Here is a 26,064-nt window from a genome sequence, read left to right on the forward strand (position 1 = left end):
GTAAGTGATCATCACCGGACCACACAGGGCACCGTAAACAGCTATCCGGTGGCAGCTGAAGCAGTCTGCGCTGCCGGATAGCCATTTATGCGATGGCCCCGACATACAAAAGCATCGTATATTGATGCTGCCTTCAACATGCGATGGCCTCTGAGAGGCCATCGTATCTTGAAATGATTGTATGTAGGGGCCATCGTAGGTTGGGGGGTCACTGTAGAAGTAATTTACAAATAAGTTTAACTTTCTAGCACCAGTTGATTTAGAAAAAAATGTTTTCCAGTGGAGTACCCCTTTAAGGTTAATCCTGAGTATACTGACCCAGAGTATATTTAATGACCTAGTAAAAGCCCAGACCCCAATCCAGTATAGGATCTATTCTATGGCATGATTTACCCAGATGTGATGCGCAGGATTTTCTGCAGATTTCTATGTAAACTAAATGACTGAGCACAACTTCTAATCTGCAGTTACAAATCCAGCGCATCAAATCTGCGCAGGATCCTGTCCGTGTAAAGGAGTATTGCCATCTCAAAGATCCTATTTAACTTTGTAGCGCATGTCAAAATTCATATTTTTTGCATATTTTTTCCCTTGTTGACAAATAGTTGCCTAGGCTTCAGACCTCTGTGCTCTAGAAACATTCACTCTCTTTGCACATAGCATTTAGTGTGGTTACATTACTAGTCACTGCTGTGCCGGCCATGTATATATCTGAGCCTCTGTCCTTAGGCTAAGTTTCCACTTGGTTTTTTTCTGGCAGTTTTTGGATATCTGTCACTGCAGTTTTTGAGCCAAAGCCAGAAATGTATTCAAAAGGAATAGGACATATAAAGGAAGGACTTACACTTCTCCTCCCTTATGGATCCACTTCTGACTTTGGCTCAAAAACTCCAGGTGTAGTATTCCAAAAACTACCAGAAAAAAACCCAAGTGGAAACCTAGCGTCAGTCTTATTGTCACAGTGAGAACAGAACCTTTGATCATGTGATCCAAAAGTTCTCAAGAGTCTGAATATTTGGGGTGACCAAGGTAAGAACTGGGGAAGAGATTCCTGAAAACTTGTGCAGAGGAAAAGTCGACCAGTTGCCCATAGCAACCAATCAGATCTCTTTTTCATTTTTCAAGGCCTCGAAAAAATAAAAGCAGTAATCTGGTTGCTATGGGCAACTGGGCAACTTTTTCCTCAGCATATATCTATCTGTTTTTATCAGTTTGTGTATGCATGTGAGCAGGGCTTCGATGATTAATCTACGTTATTGAATAATCGCACACCGATTTGTTGTTCGGCGGAAATATCATAACACCGGCTCACGATCCTCAAAAGCAGAGTGCAGGGAAGGAGGCCGTGCCAGAAGCAGGCCAGAAACCGGAAATTACCTGCAACGACGACACCCGAATCAGGCAGCAGCAGCGGCTCGGCCCAGCATCTCACAGCCTGGTGGCAGTGGCGGCTTGGCCCCATATCCCAGGGCCCTGCAGGAGCTTTATGGAGGGTGATGCACGCTGAAGTCGTGTTCAGGCCGAGTGTCCGGGAAGTAGTGCCGGCAGTGTCTGGGATATAGTGCAGGCAGTGTCCGGGATGTAGTGCAGGCAGTGTCCGGGATGTAGTGCAGGCAGTGTCCGGGATGTAGTGCAGGCAGTGTCCGGGATGTAGTACAGGCAGTGTCCGGGATGTAGTGCAGGCAGTGTCCGGGATGTAGTGCAGGCAGTGTCCGGGATGTCGTACAGGCAGTGTCTGGGATGTAGTGCAGGCAGTGTCCGGGATATAGTGCAGGCAGTGTCCAGGATTTCGTACAGGCAGTGTCTGGGATGTAGTGCAGGCAGTGTCCGGGATGTAGTGCAGGCAGTGTCCGGGATGTAGTGCAGGCAGTGTCCGGGATGTCGTGCAGGCAGTGTCTGGGATGTAGTGCAGGCAGTGTCTGGGATGTAGTGCAGGCAGTGTCCGGGATGTCGTACAGGCAGTGCCTGGGATGTAGTGCATGTAGTGTCTGGGATGTAGTGCAGGCAGTGTCTGGGATATAGTGCAGGCAGTGTCCGGGATGTCGTACAGGCAGTGTCTGGGATGTAGTGCAGGCAGTGTCCGGGATATCGTGCATGCAGTGTCTGGGATGTCATACAGGCAGTGTCTGGGATGTAGTGCAGGCAGTGTCCGGGATGTCGTACAGGCAGTGTCTGGGATGTAGTGCAGGCAGTGTCTGGGATGTCGTACAGGCAGTGTCTGGGATGTAGTGCAGGCAGTGTCCGGGATGTAGTGCAGGCAGTGTCCGGTATGTCGTGCAGGCAGTGTCCGGGATATAGTGCAGGCAGTGTCCGGGATGTAGTGCAGGCAGTGTCCGGGATATAGTGCAGGCAGTGTCCGGGATGTAGTGCAGGCAGTATCTGGGATGTAGTGCAGGTAGTGTCCGGGATGTAGTGCAGGCAGTGTGCGGGATGTGGGGGCTGTGTGCGGTGTTGGCTCTGCTCCTGACCCGGGCTCCTCCAGCAGCCTTTGTTGAGTACTTTGGTGAGTACTGGTCGGGCTCTTCCGCTGCATACACGGTCCTAGTTACTACTGTATCTGGACTCTCTGTAAACCAGTGTCCCCAATGTGTGGAGCTCCAGTTGATGCAAAACTACAACTCTCAGGGCATGCTGGGAATTGTAGTTTTGCAACAGCCTCTGGTTAGGGAACAGTGCTGTAGAGTGACAACTCCATAATAACATTAGGTTACTTAGAAGTGTTGCTCTACAACCTACTGTAGTAAAAATATTAAAAAAACTTTTTTCGTCAACCAACAAATTAATTTTAAAAATAATGGTTAGCTGCATACCGTACCCAGTGTAGAGGTCCCCAAATTTAGAGTAACTACGTTCAGGTAGGGTTCCTCAGGTGGGACAGCCCCTAATCGCCTTCCCCTCAAGTCTTTCTCTAATGATAATATATGTGTATATTTAATAATTATATATATATATATATATATATATATATATATATATATATTATATAGGAATGTATAGCCTGCCCGGAGTGGAGAAGATGACCCCCGGAGAAGGACAGCCCGGACCGGTTCACCCTCCACCCGGAATGCCGCCGGACACTACAGGAAGGATGGATGGCCCGGATCACCCCCATTACGGGTAAGTTTAATTTTTTTTTATTGACTCGGAGGGCGGGGGAGGGGCCCTACCAGTATAGCGGTATGGGCAAAAATCTATACCGGTATACCGCCCAGCACTACGGTGGGGGAGCGACGCGGTGCGGTGGGTCGGGGGGGCGGGTGCGGTGCGGCGGGTCGGGGGCGGTGGCGGTGCGGAGGCGGGGCATTATCGGCAAGGTAATTGCCGATACCGATAATGCCCAAAATCGTGATTATCGGCCGATAATATAGGCCATACCGATAATCTGTCGATCCCTACTTAGGAGGTCCTTGGGTCAGGTGTTACCCACAAATCTCTATAATGGTGATTGACATCAGTATGGACCAGTTAGCACTAGTCCAGCCCCTGCCCATATAAGGGAGCTGCGTCCAATTATCGCTCTCTTGGGTTGCTGCTCTCGTGGATGCCGGACTAGCAGGACGGATCTGCGCAACTTTCAAAGAAACGCTAGGCCTCAAAAACCTGCCGGCCTCAGCAGAACAAAAACCGTGAGTTCAAATCTAAATCCCCGCTAATGCTAGTGTGACTACTGGACCGCAACTAAATCCAGTGGAACAACGCACAGTACTTAAAGACTCTAAATGCTAAAGTCCCAACCTTTGTCAATCTCCAAGGAAAGCTGTTATGCTTAAATGGGCACTGTCATGAACTTTTTTAGCTATGTTGTAGTACATATGTACTACAACATATCTCTAATACATTTTCATTATTTTTTTTTATTAAAAGGCTTTAATTAACGTTTGAAAACCGGCCATTAGGGGTCTCCCTCCTAGTGGCCGGCTGCAGGCTGGCATGACGTCACGCCTGAATTCGGACTGATGTAAGCCGGGCATCGGTCCTAATTCATTCAGCCTGCGCTCGCTCCCTGCCTGTCAATCAGACAGGCAGGGAGCGAGCGCATTGGCTCCCTGGACTGCCGGCCACTCCTCCTGCACATGACGCTGCCGCTGCTGCTGCCCTGTGCATGGGTTCGGAAATCTCACCTCACACCGGACTTTCTGGCTGTAGGTATGAATCTGTTTTAGGGGAGAGCGGGGTTCTGCATTTTAACACGGGAGGTGGGGAATCGGGGAACAGACAGAGGGAACGGGGTAGCGCCGCACCGCGCCCTTGGCCCTAACTAATTGTTTTTGGCACAGGGTGCCTCCAGTTGTTTCAACACTACAACTCCCAGCTTGCCCTGACAGCCAATAGATGTCAGGGCAAGCTGGGAGTTGTAGTGGTGAAACAGCCTGAGGCACCCTACATAGATGAACTAAGGGCGGAAGTCGCCCTCCCCAGCAGGCATCCCTGCTGGGGAAGTCTGCCTGGTAGTGAGCACACTACCAGGCAGACAAAAAGTAATTTTCAACATGGTAAAAAATAAAAACAATAAAAGCAGGGAGGGGGTTAGGGATAGATGGGTAATAGGCAGGGATAGAAAAAAACAAAAAAACAAAAAAAGGATGGTGGGAGCTACTTTTTAACCCCTTAAGGATCGGGGTTTTTTCCGTTTTTGCATTTTCGTGTTTTGCTCCTTGCCTTTAAAAAATCATAACTCTTTCAATTTTGCACCTAAAAGACCATATGATTGCTTATTTTTTGCGCCACCAATTCTACTTTGTAATGACGTCAGTCATTTTGCCCTAAAATCTACGGTGAAACGGAAAAAATAATCATTGTGAGACAAAATTGAAAATAAACAACGAAGTTTTGTAACTTTTGGGGGCTTCCATTTCTAGGTAGTACATTTTCGGTAAAAATGACACCTTATCTTTATTCTGTAGATTCATAAGATTAAAATGATACCCTACTTATATAGGTTTGAATTTGTCATACTTCTGGAAAAAATCATAACTTCATGCAGGAAAATTAATACGTTTAAAATTGTCATCTTCTGACCCCTATAACTTTTTTATTTTTCCGCGTATGGGGCGGTATGAGGGCTCATTTTTTGCGCCGTGATCTGAAGTTTTTAACGGTACCATATTTGCATTGATAACACTTATTGATCGCTTTTTATTCATTTTTTCATGATATAAAAAGTGACCAAAAATGCACTATTTTGGACTTTGGAATTTTTTTGCGCATACGCCATTGACCGTGCGGTTTAATTAACGAAATATTTTTATAATTCGGACATTTCCACACGCGGCGATACCATATATGTTTATTTTCCATAGGACCTATAACACTGCACACACTGATCTTTTACATTGATCACTGGTTTCTCGTAGGAAACCAGTGATCGATGATTCTGCCGCTTGACTGAACATGCCTGGATCTCAGGCACTGAGCAGTCATTCGGCGATCGGACAGCGAGGAGGCAGGTAGGGACCCTCCTGCTGTCCTGTAAGCTGTTCGGGATGCCGCGATTTCGCCGCGGCTATCCCAAACAGCACACTGAGCTAACCGGCATGGTTTCACTTTCGCTTTAGACGTGGCGTTCAACTTTGAACGCCACGTCTAAAGGGTTAATAGCGCACGGCACCGTGATCAATGCCGCGGGCTATTAGCCACGGGTACAGACCGATGTTAGAGGCCGGGCCCGACCCACTATGACATGGGGCCACGCCGTGGCCCCGCGTTATAGATCGGGAGCGGACACATGACGTTCCAGTATGTCATGTGTCCTTAAAGAGGTACTCCGGTGAAAACCTTTTTTCTTTTAAATCAACTGGTGCCAGAATGTTAAAGATATTTGTAAATTACTTCTATTAAAAAATCTTAATCCTTCCAGTACTTATTAGCTGCTGAATGCTACAGAGGAAATTCATTTCTTTTTGGAACATTGATGACATCACAAGCACAGTGCTCTCTGCTGACATCTCTGTCCATTTTAGCAACCGTGCATAGCAGATGTATGCTAAGGGCAGCATGGTGGCTCAGTGCCTTGCAGTGCTGGGGCCTTGGGTTAAAATCCCACTAAGGACAACAATAAATAAAGAGTTATTATAATGACGTCAGCAAAGAGCACTGTGCTCGTGATGTCATCAGAGAGAATTCCAAAAAGAAAAGAATTTCCTCTGTAGTATTTAGCAGCTAATAAGTACAGGAAGGATTAAGATTTTTTAATAGAATTAATTTACAAATCTGTTTAACTTTCTGGCACCAGTTGATTTAAAAGAAAAAAAGGTTTTCACCGGAGTAACCCTTTAAGGGGTTAAAGACTGTTATGTTATTGAAGCTTGCAGAAAACCTTCAGTAAAAGTTAATACTGTTTCAGAAAACTCTCCGGTTGTGGACAGTCTATTCTTCTATACCTCCCTATCACTCTTGGGAAGGGTGGCGGTAGGACAAGTGTTACTGAGGAGCCCTCACCCTGGTGTCACGAATAGCAAGGGTTAACAAGCACCATTAAATTACTGCACAGCTACACTCCCCATACCCTACGTCCCCCAGGCTATCATATGAGTGATTGGCAGTTTGTGTATGTATGTGACTTATTGGAGGAGATTTATCAAACCCTGTGCAGAGGAAGAGTGGTGCAGTTGCCCATGGCAACCAATCAGAATGTTTCATATCATTTTTAAAAAGGCGATCTGATTGGTTGCTATAGGCAACTGCACTACTCTTCTACACTACTCTTCTATACCATTGGCCTGAACTCTGTAGGACCACCCACACATCCTAGGGCCAAACCAGACAGGTTTTTCTTTCAGGCAGATTGATAAATCTGGGTCATTGTTTTTTTTTTAGGGAGAACAGTGTGTGCCAATGTTATTTTCTGGGGCCACAGTGTGTGGTAGTACCATATTCAAGGGTCACAGTTTGTGGCAATTTTATATTCATGGGGTACAGTGTGTGGCAGTTTAATATTCTGAATGTGCAATGTAAAGCAGTATTATATGGTGGCCCTGATTTACTATTGTAAACCTAACCTGTTTTGTCGGGTTGTGCGCAAGAATTTGGCGCATTGCGCTACAAATTGTGTCTGTACCAGAATTTGCGGCCAAAAATTTCAAAACTCCGCCCACTCTCCATTTCACTCTGAAAACCTGAAAAAGAGCCATGACTGCCGGGAAAGGGGGTGTCTGCCCATGACATTTTCAAAAAATCCCAACATATTTACTAAGCACAGAAAATGTGGTGGGTTTGAGCTCTGGTAAGCCTCACAGCTCAGAGCAGTGTTATATTCTGGGAATGCAGTATGTAGAAATACAAAATTCAGGGGCACACTGTGTGTAGCTGTGTTAATAGGGGGCACAGTGTATGGCAGTGTTATATTCTGGGGGCATAGTGTGTGACATTGTTGTAATCTGGTTGCACGGTGTGTGGCAGTGTTATATTCTGTGGCACGTAGGGGGAGATTTATCAAAACTGGTCCAACCAATCTGATCGGTTGCCTTGGGCAACTTTTCTTCTTCATAGGTTTTAATAAATCTTCCCCATAGTGTATGGCAGTGTTATATTCTGGAGGCTCAGTTTGTAGTAGAATTATTATATTCGGTAGTGCACAATGTGTGGAGCTGTTGTTTTTAGGGGCACCATAGTTTTACATGGTAAAAACTTTGTATAGTACATATCGATACATAATTTAATTATTGTAAATGTAGCACAAAAATCTGAAAAAAACCCCCACAGAAACCCCCATGAAAAAAATATATACACATAGGACATTGATCAAATATGTCCGTGAGGGAACACTGAAATATATATACTGTATTTATCGACGTATAACACGCACTTTTTAGGCAAAATTTTTTAGCCTAAAGTCTATGTGCGTGTTATACGCCGATACCGCCCCAGGAAAGGCAGGGGGAGAGAGGCCGTCGCTGCCCACTTCTCTCCCCCTGCCTTCCCTGGGGTCTAGAGCCCTGCTGCCGGCCCTTCTCACCCCCTGGCTATCGGCGCCGCTGCCCGTTCTGTCCCCCTGACTATCGGTAGCGGCGCCGATAGCCAGGGGAGAGAAGGGGCAGCGGCACCCATTGCCGGCGCCGCTGCCCCCCCCCCCATCCCCGGTGGCATAATTACCTGGGTCGGGTCCGCGCTGCTGCAGGCCTCTGGCGTGCGTCCCCTTCGTCGTTGCTATGCGCTGCACGGCGCGGCACATGGCGTCAGTGCGCCACACCGTGCATAGCAACGACGCAGGGGACGCACGCCGGAGGCCTGCAGCAGCGCGGACCCGACCCAGGTAATTATGCCACCGGGGATGGGGGGAGGCAACGGGGCAGCGGCGCCGGCAATGGGTGCCGCTGCCCCTTCTCTCCCCCTGGCTGTCGGCGCCGCTTCTCTCCCCCTGGCTACCGGAGCCGGCAATGGGGCGCCGGTACCGATAGTCAGGGGGACAGAACGGGCAGCGGCGCCGATAGCCAGGGGGAGAGAAGGGCCGGCAGCAGGGCTCTAGACCCCAGGAAAGGCAGGGGGAGAGAAGCGGGCAGTGACGGCCTCTCTCCCCCTGCCTTTCCTGGGGATGTATCGGGGTATACACGCGCACACACGCACCCTCATTTTACCATGGATATTTGGGTAAAAAACTTTTTTTACCCAAATATCCTTGGTAAAATGAGGGTGCGTGTTATAGGCCGGTGCGTGGTATACCCCGATAAATACGGTATATATATATATGTGCATGCTGGTAGTAAGCACAATGCGCACACTTCCCAAATTAAATATATGCAAATGTGCACGTATATTAACCCTTTAAGGACGCAGGGCGTACAGGTACGCCCTGACGTCCTGTTACTTAAAGGGGTACTCCGCCCCTATACATCTTATCCCCTATCCAAAGGATAGGGGATAAGGTGTCAGATTGCGGGGGTCCCGCAGCTGGGGACCCCCGGGATCTCGGCTGCGGCACCCCACTGTCATTACTGCACAGAGCAAACTCACTCTGCATAATGACAGGCAATACAGGGGCCGGAGCATCGTGACAAAACGGCTCCGCCCCTTGTGACGTCATGGTCCGCCCCCTCAATACAAGTCTTGCATTAAGGGGGCGGATCATGATGTCACGAGGGGCAGAGCCATGATGTCACGATGCTCCGGCCCCTGTATCGCCGTCATTACCCACAGAGCGAGTTTGCTCTGTGCAGTAATGATAGTGGGGTGCCGCAGCCAAGATCCCGGGGGTCCCCAGTAGCAGAACCCCCGCGATCACACATCTTATCCCCTATCCTTTGTATAGGGGATAAGATGGGCAGAGTACCCCTTTAATGACTCAGGGCGTACCTGTACGCCCTGTTCGCGTTTACCGGGTTTAAACCATTCTCACCAGTGGAGAACGGGTTAAACCCGGTGGGTTCCGGTTGCTACGGGCAGCCAGAACCCACGGCTAATGCCGGGCACCGCCGATTGGGTCGATGCATTAACCCTTTAGATGCCGCAGTCAAAGTTGATCACAACATCTAAAACGAAAGTGAAAGAATCACGGTAGCTGAACAGAGCTAATCGGGACTATGGCGACAAAATCGCGATGTGACGATCAGCTTTCCAGACAACAAGAGGGTCCTCACCTGCCTCCCCATCGTCTGATTGGTGACCTACTGCTCCATGCCTGCTGAGCAGGCAGGAATAGCAGAGCGCCGGTAACACTTATCAATGCTAAGCTATGGCATAGCATTGATCAGTATATGTGGGGGCTAAAACATTTTTTTAAAGTGTAAAAATAAATGTTCATTTACCCCTTCCCTATTAAAAGTTTAAATCACCCCCCTTTTACCATTTTTTAAATAAAATAATGTAATAAAGAATAAAAATAATCGGATGTGGTACTGCCGTAAATGTGCTAACTATTAAAATATATGTGATAACTATTAAAATATACCAAAGTCGGAAATTGTGCATTTTCGGTCACTTCATATACCATATAAATTATAATAAAAAGCTAATAAAAAGATCCATCAAAACAAAAATGGTACCGATAAAAACTACAGACCAGGGCGCAAATAATGAGCCCTCATATAGCACCGTATGCGTAAAAATAGAAAAGTTATAGGGGTCAGAATATGACAATTTTAAACCCTTAAGGACTCAGCCCATTTGGGCCTAAACCCCTTAAGGACCCATGACGTACCGCTAAATCACGGCGGTGGAGATCGGCGGGCGGCGATGACGTGCGGCTGGCTCCCAGGATCCTATGGAAGCCTAGCAACATCTGAAGGGCTACAGTTTGAGACCACTATACAGTGGTTTCTAAACTGTAGCCCTCCAGATCTTGCAAAATTACAACTCCCAGTATGCCCAGACAGCTGTTTGGGCATGCTGGAATATGTAGTTTTGCAACAGCTGGAGGGCTACAGCTTGAGACCACTGTACAGTGGTCTCTAAACTATATCCCTCCAGATCTTGCAAAACTACAACTCCTAGCATGCCCACATAGCTGTTTGCTGTCTGGGCATGCTGGGATTTGTAGTTTTGCAACATCTGGAGGACCACAGTTTGAAGATCACTGTGCAGTGGTCTCTAAACTGTAGCTCTCCAGATGTTGCAAAACTGCAAATCCCAGCATGCCCTTTGGCGATCAGTACATGCAGGGAGTTGTAATTTTGAAACAGCTGGAGGCACACTGGTTGGAAAATACTGAGTTAGGTAACAGAACTTAACTGAAGGTTTTCCAACCAGTGTGCCTCCAGTTGTTGCAAAAGTACAACTCCCAGCATGCAACGTCTGTCAGTACATGCTGGGAGTTGTAGTTTTGAAACAGCTGGAGGTTTGCCCCCCCCCCCCATGTGAATGTACAGGGTACATTCAGACGGACAAGTCTCCTTCTTGAAGTTTGAGCTGCAGCAAATTTTTCGTAACTCACCGCAAACCTGCGCCAGTGCGAATGTACCCAAAAAACACTACACTATACTACACTAACACATAATAAAGGGTAAAACACTACATATAACCCCCTTACACTGTTCCCCCCAATAAAAATAAAAAATGTATTGTACGGTAGTGTTTCCAAAATGGAGCCTCCAGCTGTTGCAGAACAACAACTCCCAGCATTTCCGGACAGCAACTGACTGTCCAGGCATGCTAGAAGTTTAGCAACAGCTGGAGGCATCCTGTTTGGGAATCACTGGCATAGAATACCCCTATGTCCACCCCTATGCAATCCCTAATTTAGTCCTCAAATGCGCATGGCGCTCTCTCACTTCGAAGCCCTGTCGTGTTTCAAGGAAACAGTTGAGGGCCACATATGAGGTATTTCCGTACTCGGGAGAAATTGCAGTACAAATATTGGGGGGCTTTTTCTCCTTTTACCCCTTATGAAAAGGAAAAGTTGGGGGCTACATCAGCCTGTTAGTGTAAAAAAAATAAAAAAAATTGCACTAACATGCTGCTATTGCCCCAAAGACCCCCAAAATTTGTAAAGCAATTTATCCTGAGTACGGAAATACCCCATATGTGGGCGTAAAATGCTCTGCGGGCGCACAACAAGGCTCAGGAGTAAGAGCGCACCAAGTACATTTGAGGCCTAAATTTGTGATTTGCACAGGGGTGGCTGATTTTACAGCGGGTCTGACATAAACGCAAAAAAATACCCACATGTGACCCCATTTTGGAAACTACACCCCTCACAGAACTTAACAAGGGGTATAGTGAGCCTTAACACCTCACAGGTGTTTGACGAATTTTCGTTAAAATTGGATGGGAAAATGAAAAAAAAAAAAACGTTTTTCACTAAAATGCTGGTGTTACCCTAAATTTTTTGTTTTCAATAGGGAAAATAGGAAAAAAGCCCCCCAAAATTTGCAACCCCATAAGAACATACTCCATATGTGAATGTAAAGTGCTCTGCGGGTGCACTACAATGCTCAGAAGAGAAGGAACGACATTGGGCTTTTGAAGAGAAAATTTGTCCGGAATTGAAGACCGCGTGTGTTTACAAAGCCCCCATAGTGCCAGAACAAGGGACTCCCCCCACATGTGACCCCATTTTGGAAATTACACCCCTCATGTAATGTAATAAGGGGTACAGTGAGCATTTACACCCCACAGGTGTCTGACAGATTTTTGGAACAGTGGTCCGTAAAAATAAAAAATGTAATTTTTCATTTGCACAACCCACTGTTCCAAAGATCTGTCAAATGCCAGGGGGGTGTAAATACTCACTGCACCCCTTATTAAATTCTGTGAGGGTGTAGTTTCCAAAATGGCGTCACATGTGGGGGTGGTCCACTGTTCTTGCACCACGGGGCCTTTGTAAACGCACATGGCCCCTGACTTCCATTCCAAACAAATTCACTCTCCAAAAGCTCTTCTGAGCATTGTAGTTCGCCAGCAGAGCACTTGACATCCACACATGGAGTATTTCCATACTCAGAAGAAATCTGGATACAAATTTTGAGGGGCATTTTCTCCCATTACCTTTTGTAAAAATGGTAAATTTTGGAAAGAAAAACTGCACTTTAGTGCATGTGGGGGATTTTCTGCTGTTCTGGCACCATAGGGGCTTCCTAAATGTGACATGCCCCCCAAAAACCATTTCATCAAAATTCACTCTCCAAAATCCCATTGTTGCTCCTTCCCTTCTGAGCCCTCTACTGTGCCAGCCGAACACTTGACATATGAGGTACTTCCTTACTCGAGAGAAATTGGGTTACAAATTTTGGGGGACTTTTTCTCCTATTTCCCCTTGCAAAAATGCAAAAACTGGGTCTACAAGAACATGCGAGTGTAAAAAATTTTGAATTTTCTCCTTCACTTTGCTGCTATTCCGGTGAGACACCTAAGGGGTTAACACACTTACTGAATGTCATTTTGAATACTTTGAGGGGTGCAGTTTTTATAATGGGGTCTTTTGTGGGGTATTTCTAATATGAAGGCCCTTCAAATCCATTTCAAAACTGAACTGGTCACTGAAAAATTCAGATTTTGACAATTTTGTGAAAAATTGGAAAATTGCTGCTGAACTTTGAAACCATCTGATGTCTTCCAAAAGTAAAAACATGCTAAATAGAAGAAAAAGACAGAAAAAGTTGCGCAGCAATATGCTGTTACTCTGGTGGGGTGAAAGTGCAATGTGAGGTAATCACAGTCTGCTCACCTGGAGGTGTTGCACTAAGAGTGCAACACCTTTAAGAGCCTATCGCCCGTTTTCAGGGTAGTAAGCCGGGGTGCAGCCAGGAACTCTCCCGTCTGGAGTAAGTCTCAGGTCGGTCAGGCAAAATGAGTTACGATCCACATCTGTGGGTAGAAAAGGTGCTCCAGTCGGCGCTTCTCCCATGATTTCCAAGGAAGTCGGTTTAAAATGAAAGTACGCGGATCAACGAGTAATGGAAAAACAATAAAATGTATTCACATAAAAAGCGCTAGGACTGCGCGTTTCGAAGGGAGGGACCTGACGGGACTACGCGTTTCGGACTACGCGTTTTGAGGGGAGGGCCCTGACGAAGAGGGGGTCCCTCCCCTTGAAACGCGTAGTCCTAGTGCTTTTTATGTGAATACATTTTATTGTTTTTCCATTACTCGATGATCCGAGTACTTTCATTTTAAACCGACTTCCTTGGAAATCACGGGAGAAGCGCCGACTGGAGCACCTTTTCTACCCACAGATGTGTATCGTAACTCAAAAGTAAAAACATGTCAACTTTATGATGTAATCATAAAGTAGACATATTGTATATGTGAATCAATATATAATTTATTTGGAGTTTCTATTTTCCTTATAAGCAGAGAGCTTCAAAGTGAAAAAATGCTAAATTTTCAATAAAATTTTTGCATTTTTCACCAAGAAATGATGCAAGTATCGACGAAAATTTACCGCTAACATAAAGTAGAATATGTCACGAAAAAACAGTCTCGGAATCAGAATGAAAGGTAAAAGCATTCCAGAGTTATTAATGCTTAAAGTGACAGTGGTCAGATGTGCAAAAAATGGCCGGGTCCTACACTGTTTTCGTTTTTTCCTTCTCGCCTTCAAAAAATCATTACTCTTTTATATTTTAATACACAGACTAGTATGAGGGCTTATTTTTTACGCGACCAGTTGTCCGTTGTAATGCCATCACTCACTTTACCATAAAATGTATGGCGCAACCAAAATAATACTATTTGTGTGGGGAAATCGCAATTTTGCTAATTTTGGAAGGTTTCATTTTCACGCCGTACAATTTTCGGTAAAAATGACATATGTTCTTTATTCTTTGGGTCAATACGATTAAAATCATACCCATGATGACATACTTTTCTATTACTGTTGCCCTTAAAAAAAATTGCAAACTTTTTAACCAAATTAGTACGTTTAAAATCCCCCTATTTTGAAGTGGCTCATTGTTTGCGCCATGATCTGTACTTTTTATTGATACCATATATGCTTATATAAAACTTTTAATACATTTTTTATAAATTTTTTTGGGAATAAAATGTTATAAAAAAAGCAGCTATTATGGACTTTTACTTTTTTTTTTACATTCACGCCGTTCACTGTATGGTATCATTAACATTTTATTTTAATAGTCCATAGGGGACTATGTATAGCAATCATTCGAATGCTAATGCTGTTCAGTGCTATGCATAGGACATAGCACTGATCAATATTATCGGTCATCTTCTGCTCTGGTCTGCTCGATTGCAGACCAGAGCAGAAGACCCGTGGAAGGCAGCGGAGGCAGATGAGGGGACATCCGTCTGCTGTTCTGGATGATCGGATCGCCGCGGCAGCGCTGCGGGCGATCCGATCATCCATTTTAGTGATCGTGATGCAGCAGATGCCGTGATCTGTATTGATCACGGTATCTGAGAGGTTAATGGCGGACATCCGTGCGATTGCGGATGTCCGCCTTTACCGGCGGGTCCCTGGCTGCTATAACCAGCCGGGACCTGCCACGCATGACCCGAGCATCGCTCCGATGCTCACGGTTATGTATAGGACATAAATGTACGTCCTGGTGCGTTAAATACCAGCTCACCAGGACGTACATTTTCGTCCGGCGTGGTTAAGGGGTTAAACATACAAATTTTGGTGCAGGTAGTTATCATTTTTTTAAAGTAGTAAAATAAAATAAAACCTACATGAATTGGGTATGATGGCAACCGGACCTACCTTAAAGATAAGGTGTCATTTTTACCGAAAAGTGCGCTGCATAGAAATTAGCAAAATGGCATTTTTTTGGGTTTTATTTCACCCCACAAATATTTTTTTTTTATTTAATTACAAAGTATAATTGGTGACGCAAAAAACAAGCCCTTATATGCGTCTGTAGTTGCAAAATTTAACGCATTATGATTTTTAGAAGCGGAGGAGGAAATAAAGGAAAGCGCAAAAACGTAAATTGTTTGGAGTCCTTAAGGTGAAAATGGGCTGTGTCCTTAAGGGGTTAAGGAATAATTATGATGTTGCACTTACTGTAATATTAATTGCACATGACCCGGTGTCAATATAAAAGAACATAATATAGGCACATACAAATATAAGGTGCAATGTGCCTACACAACAAGTGAGACTCCAGCCGGAGAAACAGGTAACAAGTAATATAAAGGTGCAAATCAATGATATAAATATTATAATAAGACTTGCACAAGGACCAATATTGCACACAAGAATGATTGCACAACGCCCTAATATGCCAGTACAATGGATGTCTGTCAGTATAAAGGACAATGTGCTATGACAGTGAGCTAAAAACCAAGCAGCAATATAAGGTATAGGTAGCAAAGAAATACAGAGCCAGAGTGAAACAGATAGTCAGGCAGTGACCTAGTGTTCTCCCACCTTACCCTCCGACTCCAGAAATGTAGGTTTTGTAATAATAGCAGTACCTGAGACTTTTTTTATTTTTTTATTTTTTTTTAGTAATGCAACTGAAATTCCTCTCCCCACCCTCAATGCACATTCTATTCCAGACATAAAAAGAGATGTCCAGACAAAATGGCGGTTGTGGTAGTACATGAGATCTGCAAAAATTGCAAACTGCTGAATGTTCACCAAGGAAAAAGTTAAAAGAGAAATCAAAAGACACAGCAATCCATTAAAATGAAGACTAGATAATGTCATAGGTAATGTGCTCATTACTGTCAATTAACTCTTGACATACATGTCACAGAGACATGTGAAAAGTTTAGATCAGTTGGGGTTTCAGTGTTTAGACCCAACTTTAGTCGTTAGATCTAGTTGGGTAAAGCATCTGGCAGCTGCATGCCATGTCACTCCTTGGCTCAGCACTCAGCAGTCGGTCTGGTTGCCGTAGATGGGCTTCATTTATCATATTGTCGCAGTGACCATGATAAATTTCGTTCAGATCTGCACCCAGATTATTTTCTACCCCGCTTTATGATCATGTCTACCCTGCTTCCGAGGAGTTTGTTTGTCTGTTTGACTTTATTTGTTTTAGTTTTAATTTTAAGGCAAATTAATGTCTAAAAGAAGGTCTGCAAAGAGTCCCCCTCACATTTGAATAGTGGGTTATCCTGCCGCCGGCCAGGAAAAAAAAAAACTTTATTTTTTGAGAAACAGAGGTTTTCACAGAAATTTTTTTCTGGTGTTTTTGCATTTGAGTGTAAATTGCATTTTTGGCCCCTTTGGCGTATTTTTCAAAATTTGTTGGGTACCAAAAAATAAAATAAAAAAAGGATGCAGTAGGGATTGGAAAAAATGTATTTAACAACATTTTTATTTTTTATAACAAAATTTTTATTAATTGTTAATAAAGTGTGTGTGTGTCACTTTTTTCCCTCTCTATTTTTTACATTTTTTAGGCAGTACTACTACAGACTGTTCCATGATGAGAGTAGTAGTACCTGTACTAATATACAAATCGCACCGGGTGTCACTTCTGACACCCGATGCGATCGTCCTATCAATTGCAGAGATACGGAGCGGCACTATACAGCGCTCACATCTCTGCTCTGTTCTCCGGCCAGTGATGTGAATAGAAATTCACATCACTCATTCATATTTTCTGCCCAGAGTGGGGATTGGCTGGATGGTTGCAGCCAATCACAGCTCTCAGAGGGAAATATGAATGAGTGATGTTCTATTCATATCACTGGCTGGAGTATAGTGCAGAGATGCGGAGCGCTGTAGAGAGCCGCTCCGCATCTCTGCAATAGATAGGACGATCTGTCCTGTACTGCAGGTACACACTCTGCTCCATGCTGGGAGCTGTAGTACCTGCATTAAGAGACAGATCACAGCGAGTGTAACCTCTGACACCTGTTGTGATCTGTCTATTAATGCAGGTACTACAGCTCCCAGCATGGAGCAGAGTGTGCTCCATGCTGGGAGCTGCAGTACCTGCAGTTTAGGAAAGATCGCAGTGGATGTCACTCCTGACACCCGCTGTGATCCTCCAGTATAATGTATAGATTAGTACAGGTACTACTACTCCCATCATGGAACAGTGTGTTCCATGCTGGGATTGAGTGGTACTACCTAAAAAAAATTAAAAATAAAGAAAAAAAAGTGAAAAACACACACACTACATTTTTATTGTTACGCCGAGCGCTCCGGGTCCCCGCTCCTCCCCGGAGCGCTCGCAGCGTTTAACTGCGTTTAAGATGCGATAGTGTCTCTAGCAGGGATGCGATCCGCGATGCGCATCCCAGCCTGCTTACCAGACCCGTCCTCCGTCTGTCCAGTCTCTGCGATTTAAAGGGCCAGTGCGCCGCTGATTGGCGCCTGGCCCAAATTAGTGATTTCACCTGTGCACTGGTCTATATTACCTCACTTCCCCTTCCCTGTATTGCCGGATCTTGTTGCCATTGTGCCAGTGAAATGTTCCTTGTATGTCCCAAGCCAGTGTTCCAGACCTCCTGCCGTTGCCCCTGACTACGAACCGTTGCTGCCTGCCCTGACCTTCTGCTACGTCCGACCTTGCTCTTGCCTAATCCCTTGTACCACGCCTATCTCAGCAGTCAGTCGGGGTTGAGTCGCTATCGGGTGGAACGACCTGGGGGTTACCTGCCGCAGCAAGTCCATCCCGCTTTGCGGCGGGCTCTGGTGAATACCAGTAACCCCTTAGACTCCGTTCCCCTGGTACGGCCCACGTCATCACCCCACTGACACAAAGGATCCACCACCAGTATCCTCACAGTACCTCAATCCTGACATTTATTATTGTCTGCTACGTTTTTAGTGCCCTGCCCACACACATAAATTGATCCCTGTTTAAAAATAAAAATTTCCTTAAAAAAAAGAAAAATTTCGTTAAATACAATTTTTTCTATCACTACTGTATCTTTTTTATTATTATTTTTTAATCTTACCCTATGAAATTTTATAAAAAAATTTATCTCTATCACTTTTTTGGATCACTAAAGTCTAAAAAAGAATAAAAACCGCCTGCAAATAAGCCAAAGTTAAAACCCACATGCCATTTTTCTTGGCGTTTCCCCCCCCCCCCCCCCCCCAAAAAAAAAACAAGTGGAATTCTAGCCTTCCTTTTTTGTACCTTAAAAAATATATCTGATTGTTTCATATGGACAATGCTTTACTTTTCCTTTGCACATTTTTTTTTATTTTTAAACTTTCTAGTTATTTAAACATTCTTATTCTCTACCTTATTTTCTCTCTCTGTCTCTCTCTATCTCCCTCTCTTTCACTTTGGCTGATGTTTTTTTAATTTTTGGCAAACAGACAGGAGTAGTAATTTTTTTTTAGACCTGGTCGGGAGGTGGTCTAGATTTGCGGATTTTTCATCATTTGTGGAAAAATGTGCACAAATATTAAAACACGCACATAATAAATTTGTGACCACTGCATCGCAAATGGTCTGGCAACACAAAAAGGTCAAAATGACGGATATTAGAACTTGTAAAAATAAATAAAAACGCAAAAATAAAAATAAATTTAGACCAAAAAAAGTCATAGAACCCACTGATAAATAACCCCCAATGCCCCGTGCTTCACCCCGCCACAGCTAATGATTGGTTCTCAGCACTGAGATCCCGATGGATCTAAACTTTTGACATGTCTGTGCAACTGTGCTCTATTCACATTTCATTTTAAAGTGTTCATTGAAGGTTTAAAATGGGGGCGGGGGTTCCCTTACATATATGTCTGAAAGATACCTCTGGAAAGCACCTGTCATACATAATGCAATGGCCTATATGTAGTTTATTGAATTCTTTTCTTCAGCCATGTGGATATTCTTGCTTACAGGTGCAGGCTGAATTATTAAACTGAATTATTGAAACCAGCAAAGGGCAGGAAGTGAACAAACCATGCTACAAACCATGACCTACTTTGCACTCTGCTCAATGTAAGCTTACCTACATTGTTCTACATAAAAACCTTATAGGTTTCTAATTTAGTATTGTGAAATGACTGCTCTGTGTTATTAAATAACGTCATTCATGTGCAGGCTGCACACTCTTTACACTTTGTAGTACAGTAGGAAAAGGCTTGAGTTACTGCAGCCCTTTACAGTGACCCCTCGACCAACGATGGCCCGACATACGATAATTTCAACATGCAATGGCCTCTCAGAGGCCATCGCATGTTGAAGGCAGCATCAACATACGATGCTTTTGTATGTCGGGGCCATCGCATAAATGGCTATCCGGCAGCGCAGACTGCTTCAGCTGCCGCCGGATAGCCGTTTACGGTGCCCCATGAGCTCCGGTGATGGTCACTCACCTGTCCTTGGGGCTCCGGCGCATCCTCTTCAGGATCCTCTGCATCGTCGGCGCTCTCCATCGACATCATCACGTCGCTGCGCACGCCGACCCGTCATCCAATAGGAGCGGCGTGCGTAGTGACGTGATGGCGGCGACGGAGAGCGCGGATGCCGGGGAAGCAGAGGCCTTGCCGGAGCGTCGGGGATGCTGCGACAGCGATGAACGGCGACATCCAGGGCAGCGGTGACAGTCCGGAGCGGCGGGGACAGGTGGGGCGGGGACAACTTCCTCTAACAGTAGTCTACAACCTGCGGTAGTCTACAACCTAGTCTACAACCTGCGGACCTCCAGATGTTGCAAAACTACAACACCCATGCTGGGTGTTGTAGTTTTGTAACATCTGGAGGTCCGCAGGTTGTAGACAACTGTCCTATACTTTACATTGCACGGATCCCTCAACATGCGATGGTTTCAACAAACGATGGTCTGTTTGGAACGGATTACCATCGTATGTTGAGGGACCACTGTACTTCCTCCCTGATGGGAATAATAGATGGTGTAATGCAATGGCCAGTTTTCTTTTACTGCTGTGGGCTGTGGATGAATTGTGTGCTCTTGGTGCAAGAAGGATGCAGTGATTCATCTGAAGGAAGAGGATAAGGTAGTGTGCAAGTTGCACTCCATCTTCACTATAAGAGGCACCAGAATGCTTCTGCCTGAGGTTTATTTGCATTAGCTATCACTTAAAGGGGTACTCCCATGGAAAACTTTTTTTTATTAAATCAACTGGTGCCAGAAAGTTAAACAGATTTGTAAATTACTTCTATTAAAAAATCTTAATCCTTCCAGTACTTTTTAGGGGCTATATACTACAGAGGAAATGCTTTACTTTTTAGATTTCTCTGATGTCATGACCACAGTGCTCTCTGCTGACCTCTGCTGTCCATTTTAGGAACTGTCCAGAGCAGGAGAAAATCCCCATAGCAAACATATGCTGCTCTGGACAGTTCCTAAAATGGACAGCAGAGGTCAGCAGAGAGCACTGTGGTCATGACATCAGAGAAATCAAAAAAGTAAAACATTTCCTCTGAAGTATACAGACCCTAAAAAGTACTGGAAGGATTGAGATTTTTTAATAGAAGTAATTTACAAATCTGTTTAACTTTCTGGCACCAGTTGATGTAAAAAAAAAAAGTTTTCCATGTGAGTACCCCTTTGAAGCTGGTAAGGAGCAGTATCATGTGTAATGCAATGTAAATGGATTATAACAACAATAACAAACAAAACATCATCATAATTTGATACTGCATATGCCAGTTGAAAAATACGGTTAGTGGCCAGTTAGAGAGTGTGCATGGATAGGCGTACATAAGGTACTATAGAGGAAAACCATGCAACTGTTATAGGGCCCTTGGAGAGGGGAAACCTAATTCCAGTTGGTCCCATACTACCTGTGCAGGATTCCCATCTAACGAGAAATTATATTGTTATCATATAAGAGGCTAGGGAATTGAGAAAAGGCCTATGGAAAGGACATAAAGACAGAATGGAACATTAGGCCTGGATGGTACCATAAATGACCACTGATTGTTGTATTGGGCTTTTCCGTGTATTCCACTGGTAAGCCGTTCGTACATGTACTGATCATTCCCATGATCTGTAGCTGCTGCAAGTGTAAAGGCACAGTCTAGACCTGATGCAACGTAACCATAATGTGGTGTCCCGGTACGGGATTGCATTCGTTACCTTGTGTTGAGGTCCCCAAAGTCAGAGTCCCTAGGTACCGGTGGGGTCCTCATCAATAGTTAGCCCCTTGTCACAACTTTAATGCTTAAAATTATTCAAATTCAATTTGTAAATATGTAAATAAAGTGTACTTACCTTGTTGTAGTGTCGCAGGACCTGCGGGTCACGTGATGCGTTCCAAAACTCTATGGTTTTTGGTTCAAGGAACTTTGGAGGAAGTCAGGTGATCGCCCACCATGCATTGTAACGGTGAGTGACAGCTGACACGGACCAATCCAAAACGCCCCTGCCCCTGCCCATATAAGGGAGCGGCGGCCATTAATCTTTGTCTTTCCTCGTGGGCTGCTGATGGAGGAGGATCTGCGCAGCTGTCATCAGCAGTGACTAGGCCCAAGCCTTGCGGCAACAGCCATCCTTACAAAACTGTGAGTTATCTCAATCCCTATTAACTCCGCAAGATCACCGGACCTAAATAGACCCCTAAATCCAGATGGATCTCTGCATCAATCCTAATTCTAATAATCCTTCGGATAAGTCAATGGTCCGCAGCATCTGTCAATCACTGCCGTGCTGTATAGAGACTGTATTGCTAAGACTGTTGCTGTTAATTGGATGTACCGCAAGTACCTCAGTAAAGTTTATACAAGTTCAAGTTCATCTCCATTGTGGACCTTCATTCATTTAAGCACGCACCTATCGTTTCTGGGAAGGGTGGCAATAGGCCGAAGATTTACCTCAGCCTACTAACCCTCACCCTGGCGTCACGAGTGACAGGGGTCAAATTAACCCCTCATATACCGAAGCAACACCCCAACTACACTATACCCCAAGGCAGTTACCACAATAATATAACCGTAATACAGATACTGCTCAGAATAGCTGTGGTTTGGTTTTCACATTTGATAGTTTCAGAACAAAAAGAGGGGCTACATGGAAAAATCTGCTGTAGAGGAAAGATTGACATTGACCAGGGATGGCTCTCGCCCTCTTTGTTGCATGCACTGACAGGAAGACTTGCCTATTTGATAAGACTCCTTGCTGTGACTTTATTACTAGAGCAGCTAATGAGGTCTCCCATGGTCGTACTGACTGAGCAGGAAGGAAAGGCAATGACGTATTTGTTTCCACAGTAAGAAAAAAAAAGTTGTCTTGTTCTAAATATCTCTGCTTTCTCTTAACACTACTGCCGAGAAGGTAAGAATTATCCTAGGCTCCTAACATATACCACAGGACGGAAATCGGATATGTATAGATAAAGCATCACTTTAATGTAAGGCTTGGCTGAAAAGGGATGGCGTGCTTTGCTGTATTGTGCATTCTTAATGTGCTCCATGGTTCCAAAAATCTCTCAAGCTACATAGATTGAGATGCTGATTGATGTATAAGGAAATTCACAGTAAGTTGTTATTAATGGTGTAATATTCTTTTTAATATTTACCTGTCAGTGGCACATATGTCTTAACACATAGAACGGCCACCTAAGGAAGAGATTTAGTGCAAATAAATATGTATCAATATAGATCTCTTATAGATCGGCCATACACCTTTCCGCATGTTTATAATGTCTTCTAATTGTAAATATTGGAATGCCCATTTATCACCGGGCTTTTCTTAGACTTTGAATAACACCAATTTTACCAAGGGATAATGTTTTTTATTCCTTATCTTTTTGTCCATAAATATTTGACTTTGTTATATGATACATTGCTATAAATACCTTTTTTGTTTTGCAAAGTCAGTAATGGCTTTTCTGACTAGTAGGGGAACCGGTCTAATACCTGCTGAGAGTATTTTGGTAAATTGCATGTGATATATTTTATGCCCTTCCAAAAACTCACTCACTCTTTGTGGTTTTGTAGCTTTTTTCTAGCTATTAATGTTAAAAATAAGGTAACCAATATGGAAATGACCAGAATTATATGTGCCCATTGTGAATTGGAAATTCATGATCACACGTATACTAAAACCGCAGCATAATCTGATTTTGCCTTCTAATATTGTTTTGTCCTATTGATTTTAATGCAGGAAACTGGGGACATTTTTTATAGTATTATAGTATTGTTGTGTTTATATTCTCAGGTATAGAAACTATCCAGACAACCTACATTATTAAAATGCTGAACAGAACTATGACCCTTTATCCCTGTGTTTTCCAAACAGAGTGCCTACAGCTGTTGCAAAACTACAACTCCCAGCTGGGGTTTTGCAGTAGCTGGAGGCACACTATTTGGGAAATACTGCCTATGCCAAACATCACATAACCTGAGCAGGTTTTCTTCAGATCTCTCTTCACTGCTGTGGGCAGTAACAAACTCTCTGAGTACTTTTTATCAATATATTGTTTTACACTTTACGGGTAGGGTCCCACATACCGCTTACGCGTCCAATTTCACACTGCGCAAAATCATCTGCAGCAGCGGAGAATATGGTGCTTATTTTCAGATGATCATACACATAAGGCTAGCCGGCGGCAGCCCTGGCTTTTCAGTGAAGATTGGAGGCGGCGCCGCACACCGGCGTAACTGTGACATGCAGCCCCACTTCTAATCTTCACTGAAAACGTAGGGCTACAGGCTAGCCCTGTTTGTATGATCATCTGAGAATACGCAGCGTATTTCCCGCAGTTGCAGATGATTTTGCGCACCATGAAATACGCTGCATAAGCGGTACGTGGGACCGTACCCTAAGGATATGTTACCACTAAGGAATCTCCACGCAGAATTACGATCAGGAATTCTGCTTGGAGATTCCATCTGAGCTTTCGCTGCCAAAATTCTTCGCCGCTAGGACTATGCAGTCACAATTGTCAGCCATGCAGTTTGCAGTAATTCTGGCGGAAGAATAAACATCTTTATTCTTTCGGCAGATGAATTTCAGCGGCAGAATTTTCTGCCACTTAAATTCCGCAGTGTGAATGGAGAATGGGGCTAAAGTGGCAAAATGTTAAAGTTTATACATTGGAATTTCCAAGCACAATTCCGCACATGGATATTCTGTAATGTGAACATACACATGAATTCCATTTGCCTCAGTGATGGCTGAACCTAATCATTTTAGTCCATATATACAAAGATAGAAGATGGCAGTCTGTAGTCTGCTGACAGACTGAAAGGGCAACAACCAGGCGTTTGAATTCTCAGCTGCTGTCTGGTTGTGTTATCGATTTTTCTGCTTCAGAGTGATTCAGGTAAAAAAGAATATGCAAAGGAACAGTTGATTTTCTATCTATTTATGATTAAAAATCTAAATTTTGTTGCATTTCAGCAATGAATAAAGGTCTAAAAATTTAATGAATGAAATCCACAGTGAAAGTTTGCAGAAATATGGGGAATGAGAGCAACCAGGGCATGTACCCCAATGCTTAAAGGGGAACTCTGGTGGAAAACAAGTGGGAAACAAATGTTTTCAAATCAACTGGTGCCAGAAAGTTAAATATATTTGTAAATTACTTCTATTTAAAAATCAGAAGCCTTCCAGTACTTATTGTTATGATTTGGCAAGCTGGAGGTGGATCCTCTGTGTCAGAGAGGGATTGGCGTGGACCGTGTCGGTGGACCGGTTCTAAGTTGCTACTGGTATTCACCAGAGCCCGCCGCAAAGCAGGATGGTCTTGCAGCGGCGGTAGCAACCAGGTCGTATCCACCGGCAACGGCTCATCCTTTCTGACTGCTGAGATAGGCGCGGTACAAAAGGACAAGGCAAGAGCAAGGTCGGACGTAGCAGAAGGTCAGGGCAGGCAGCAAGGGTCGTAGTCAGGGGCAACAGCAGAAGGTCTGGAACACAGGCTATGGACATACACTAAACGCTTTCTCTGGCACAAGGCAACAAGATCCGGCAAGGAAGTGAAGGGGAAGTGAGGTTATATAGACAGGGAGCAGGTGGAGGCTAATTAGACTGATTGGGCCAGGCACCAATCATTGGTGCACTGGCCCTTTAAATCTCAGAGAGCTGGCGCGCGCGCGCCCTAGAGAGCGGAGCCGCGCGTGCCAGAACGTGACAGCCAGGGACCGGGACGGGTAAGTGGCTTGGGATGCGATTCGCGAGCGGGCACGTCCCGCTATGCGAATCGCATCCCCATCGTGAATATCAGTGCAGCGCTCCCGGTCAGCGGGTCTGACCGGGGCGCTGCAGAGGGGAGAACGCCGCGAGCGCTCCGGGGAAGAGTAGGGACCCGGAGCGCTCGGCGTAACACTTATCAGCTGCTGTATACTACTGAGAAAATTGTGTCGTTCTTTCCAGTCTGACCACAGTGCTCTCTACTGACATCTCTGTCCATTTCAGGAACAATCCAGAGTAGAAGCAAATCCCCATAAAAAAACCTTTCCTGCTCTGGACAGTTCCTGACACAGACACAGGTGTCAGCGGAGAGCACTGTGGTCAGACTGGAAAGAATTACACAAATTTCTCACTAGTTTATCTGTAGTATACAGCAGCTGATAAGTACTGGAAGGGTTAAGATTTTTAAGTAGAAGTAATTTACAAATTTGTATAACTTTCTGGCATCAGTTGATTTGAAAACATTTTTTTTCTACTGTAGATTCCTTTTAATGCCAGGGGGGACACCAACAAGTCACTTTGTCTTGACCATAGTATTTAGATTCAGGGGCTAGGGCAACAAATGGCACCATTGCCCTTGGTGAAAGAAAGCTAATGTATGGCTCTGCTTTAACCCTTTAAGGACCCGGGGTTTTTCCGTTTTTGTATTTTCGT

General features: G+C 44.5%; 1 protein-coding gene across 20 annotated transcripts in view; it reads left to right on the top strand.

The window, feature by feature from the left end:
- SYTL3 (synaptotagmin like 3) overlaps positions 1–26,064 on the top strand; it is a 125,712-nt gene that overhangs the window by 4,219 nt on the left and 95,429 nt on the right. For 7 of the 20 annotated variants that reach the window (XM_056566702.1, XM_056566699.1, XM_056566698.1 and 4 more), the window contains exons 2-4: positions 2,988–3,117; positions 15,845–16,047; positions 19,151–19,250. The exons of 5 other annotated variants lie outside the window; for them this stretch is intronic. Coding sequence is in view for 3 of the 15 variants with exons in the window: in XM_056566717.1 (XP_056422692.1) it covers positions 19,213–19,250 (38 nt within the window). In the remaining 12 variants the exon portion in view is untranslated. Of the gene's footprint in view, positions 1–2,409; positions 2,504–2,987; positions 3,118–15,844; positions 16,048–19,150; positions 19,251–22,313; positions 22,549–26,064 lie in introns of those variants that run through there. 8 more of the 20 variants (XM_056566704.1, XM_056566718.1, XM_056566709.1 and 5 more) reach the window with 6 other exon arrangements.

Source organism: Hyla sarda, chromosome 3 (assembly GCF_029499605.1).
Source record: "Hyla sarda isolate aHylSar1 chromosome 3, aHylSar1.hap1, whole genome shotgun sequence".
NCBI classification, from domain to species: Eukaryota; Metazoa; Chordata; class Amphibia; order Anura; family Hylidae; genus Hyla; species Hyla sarda.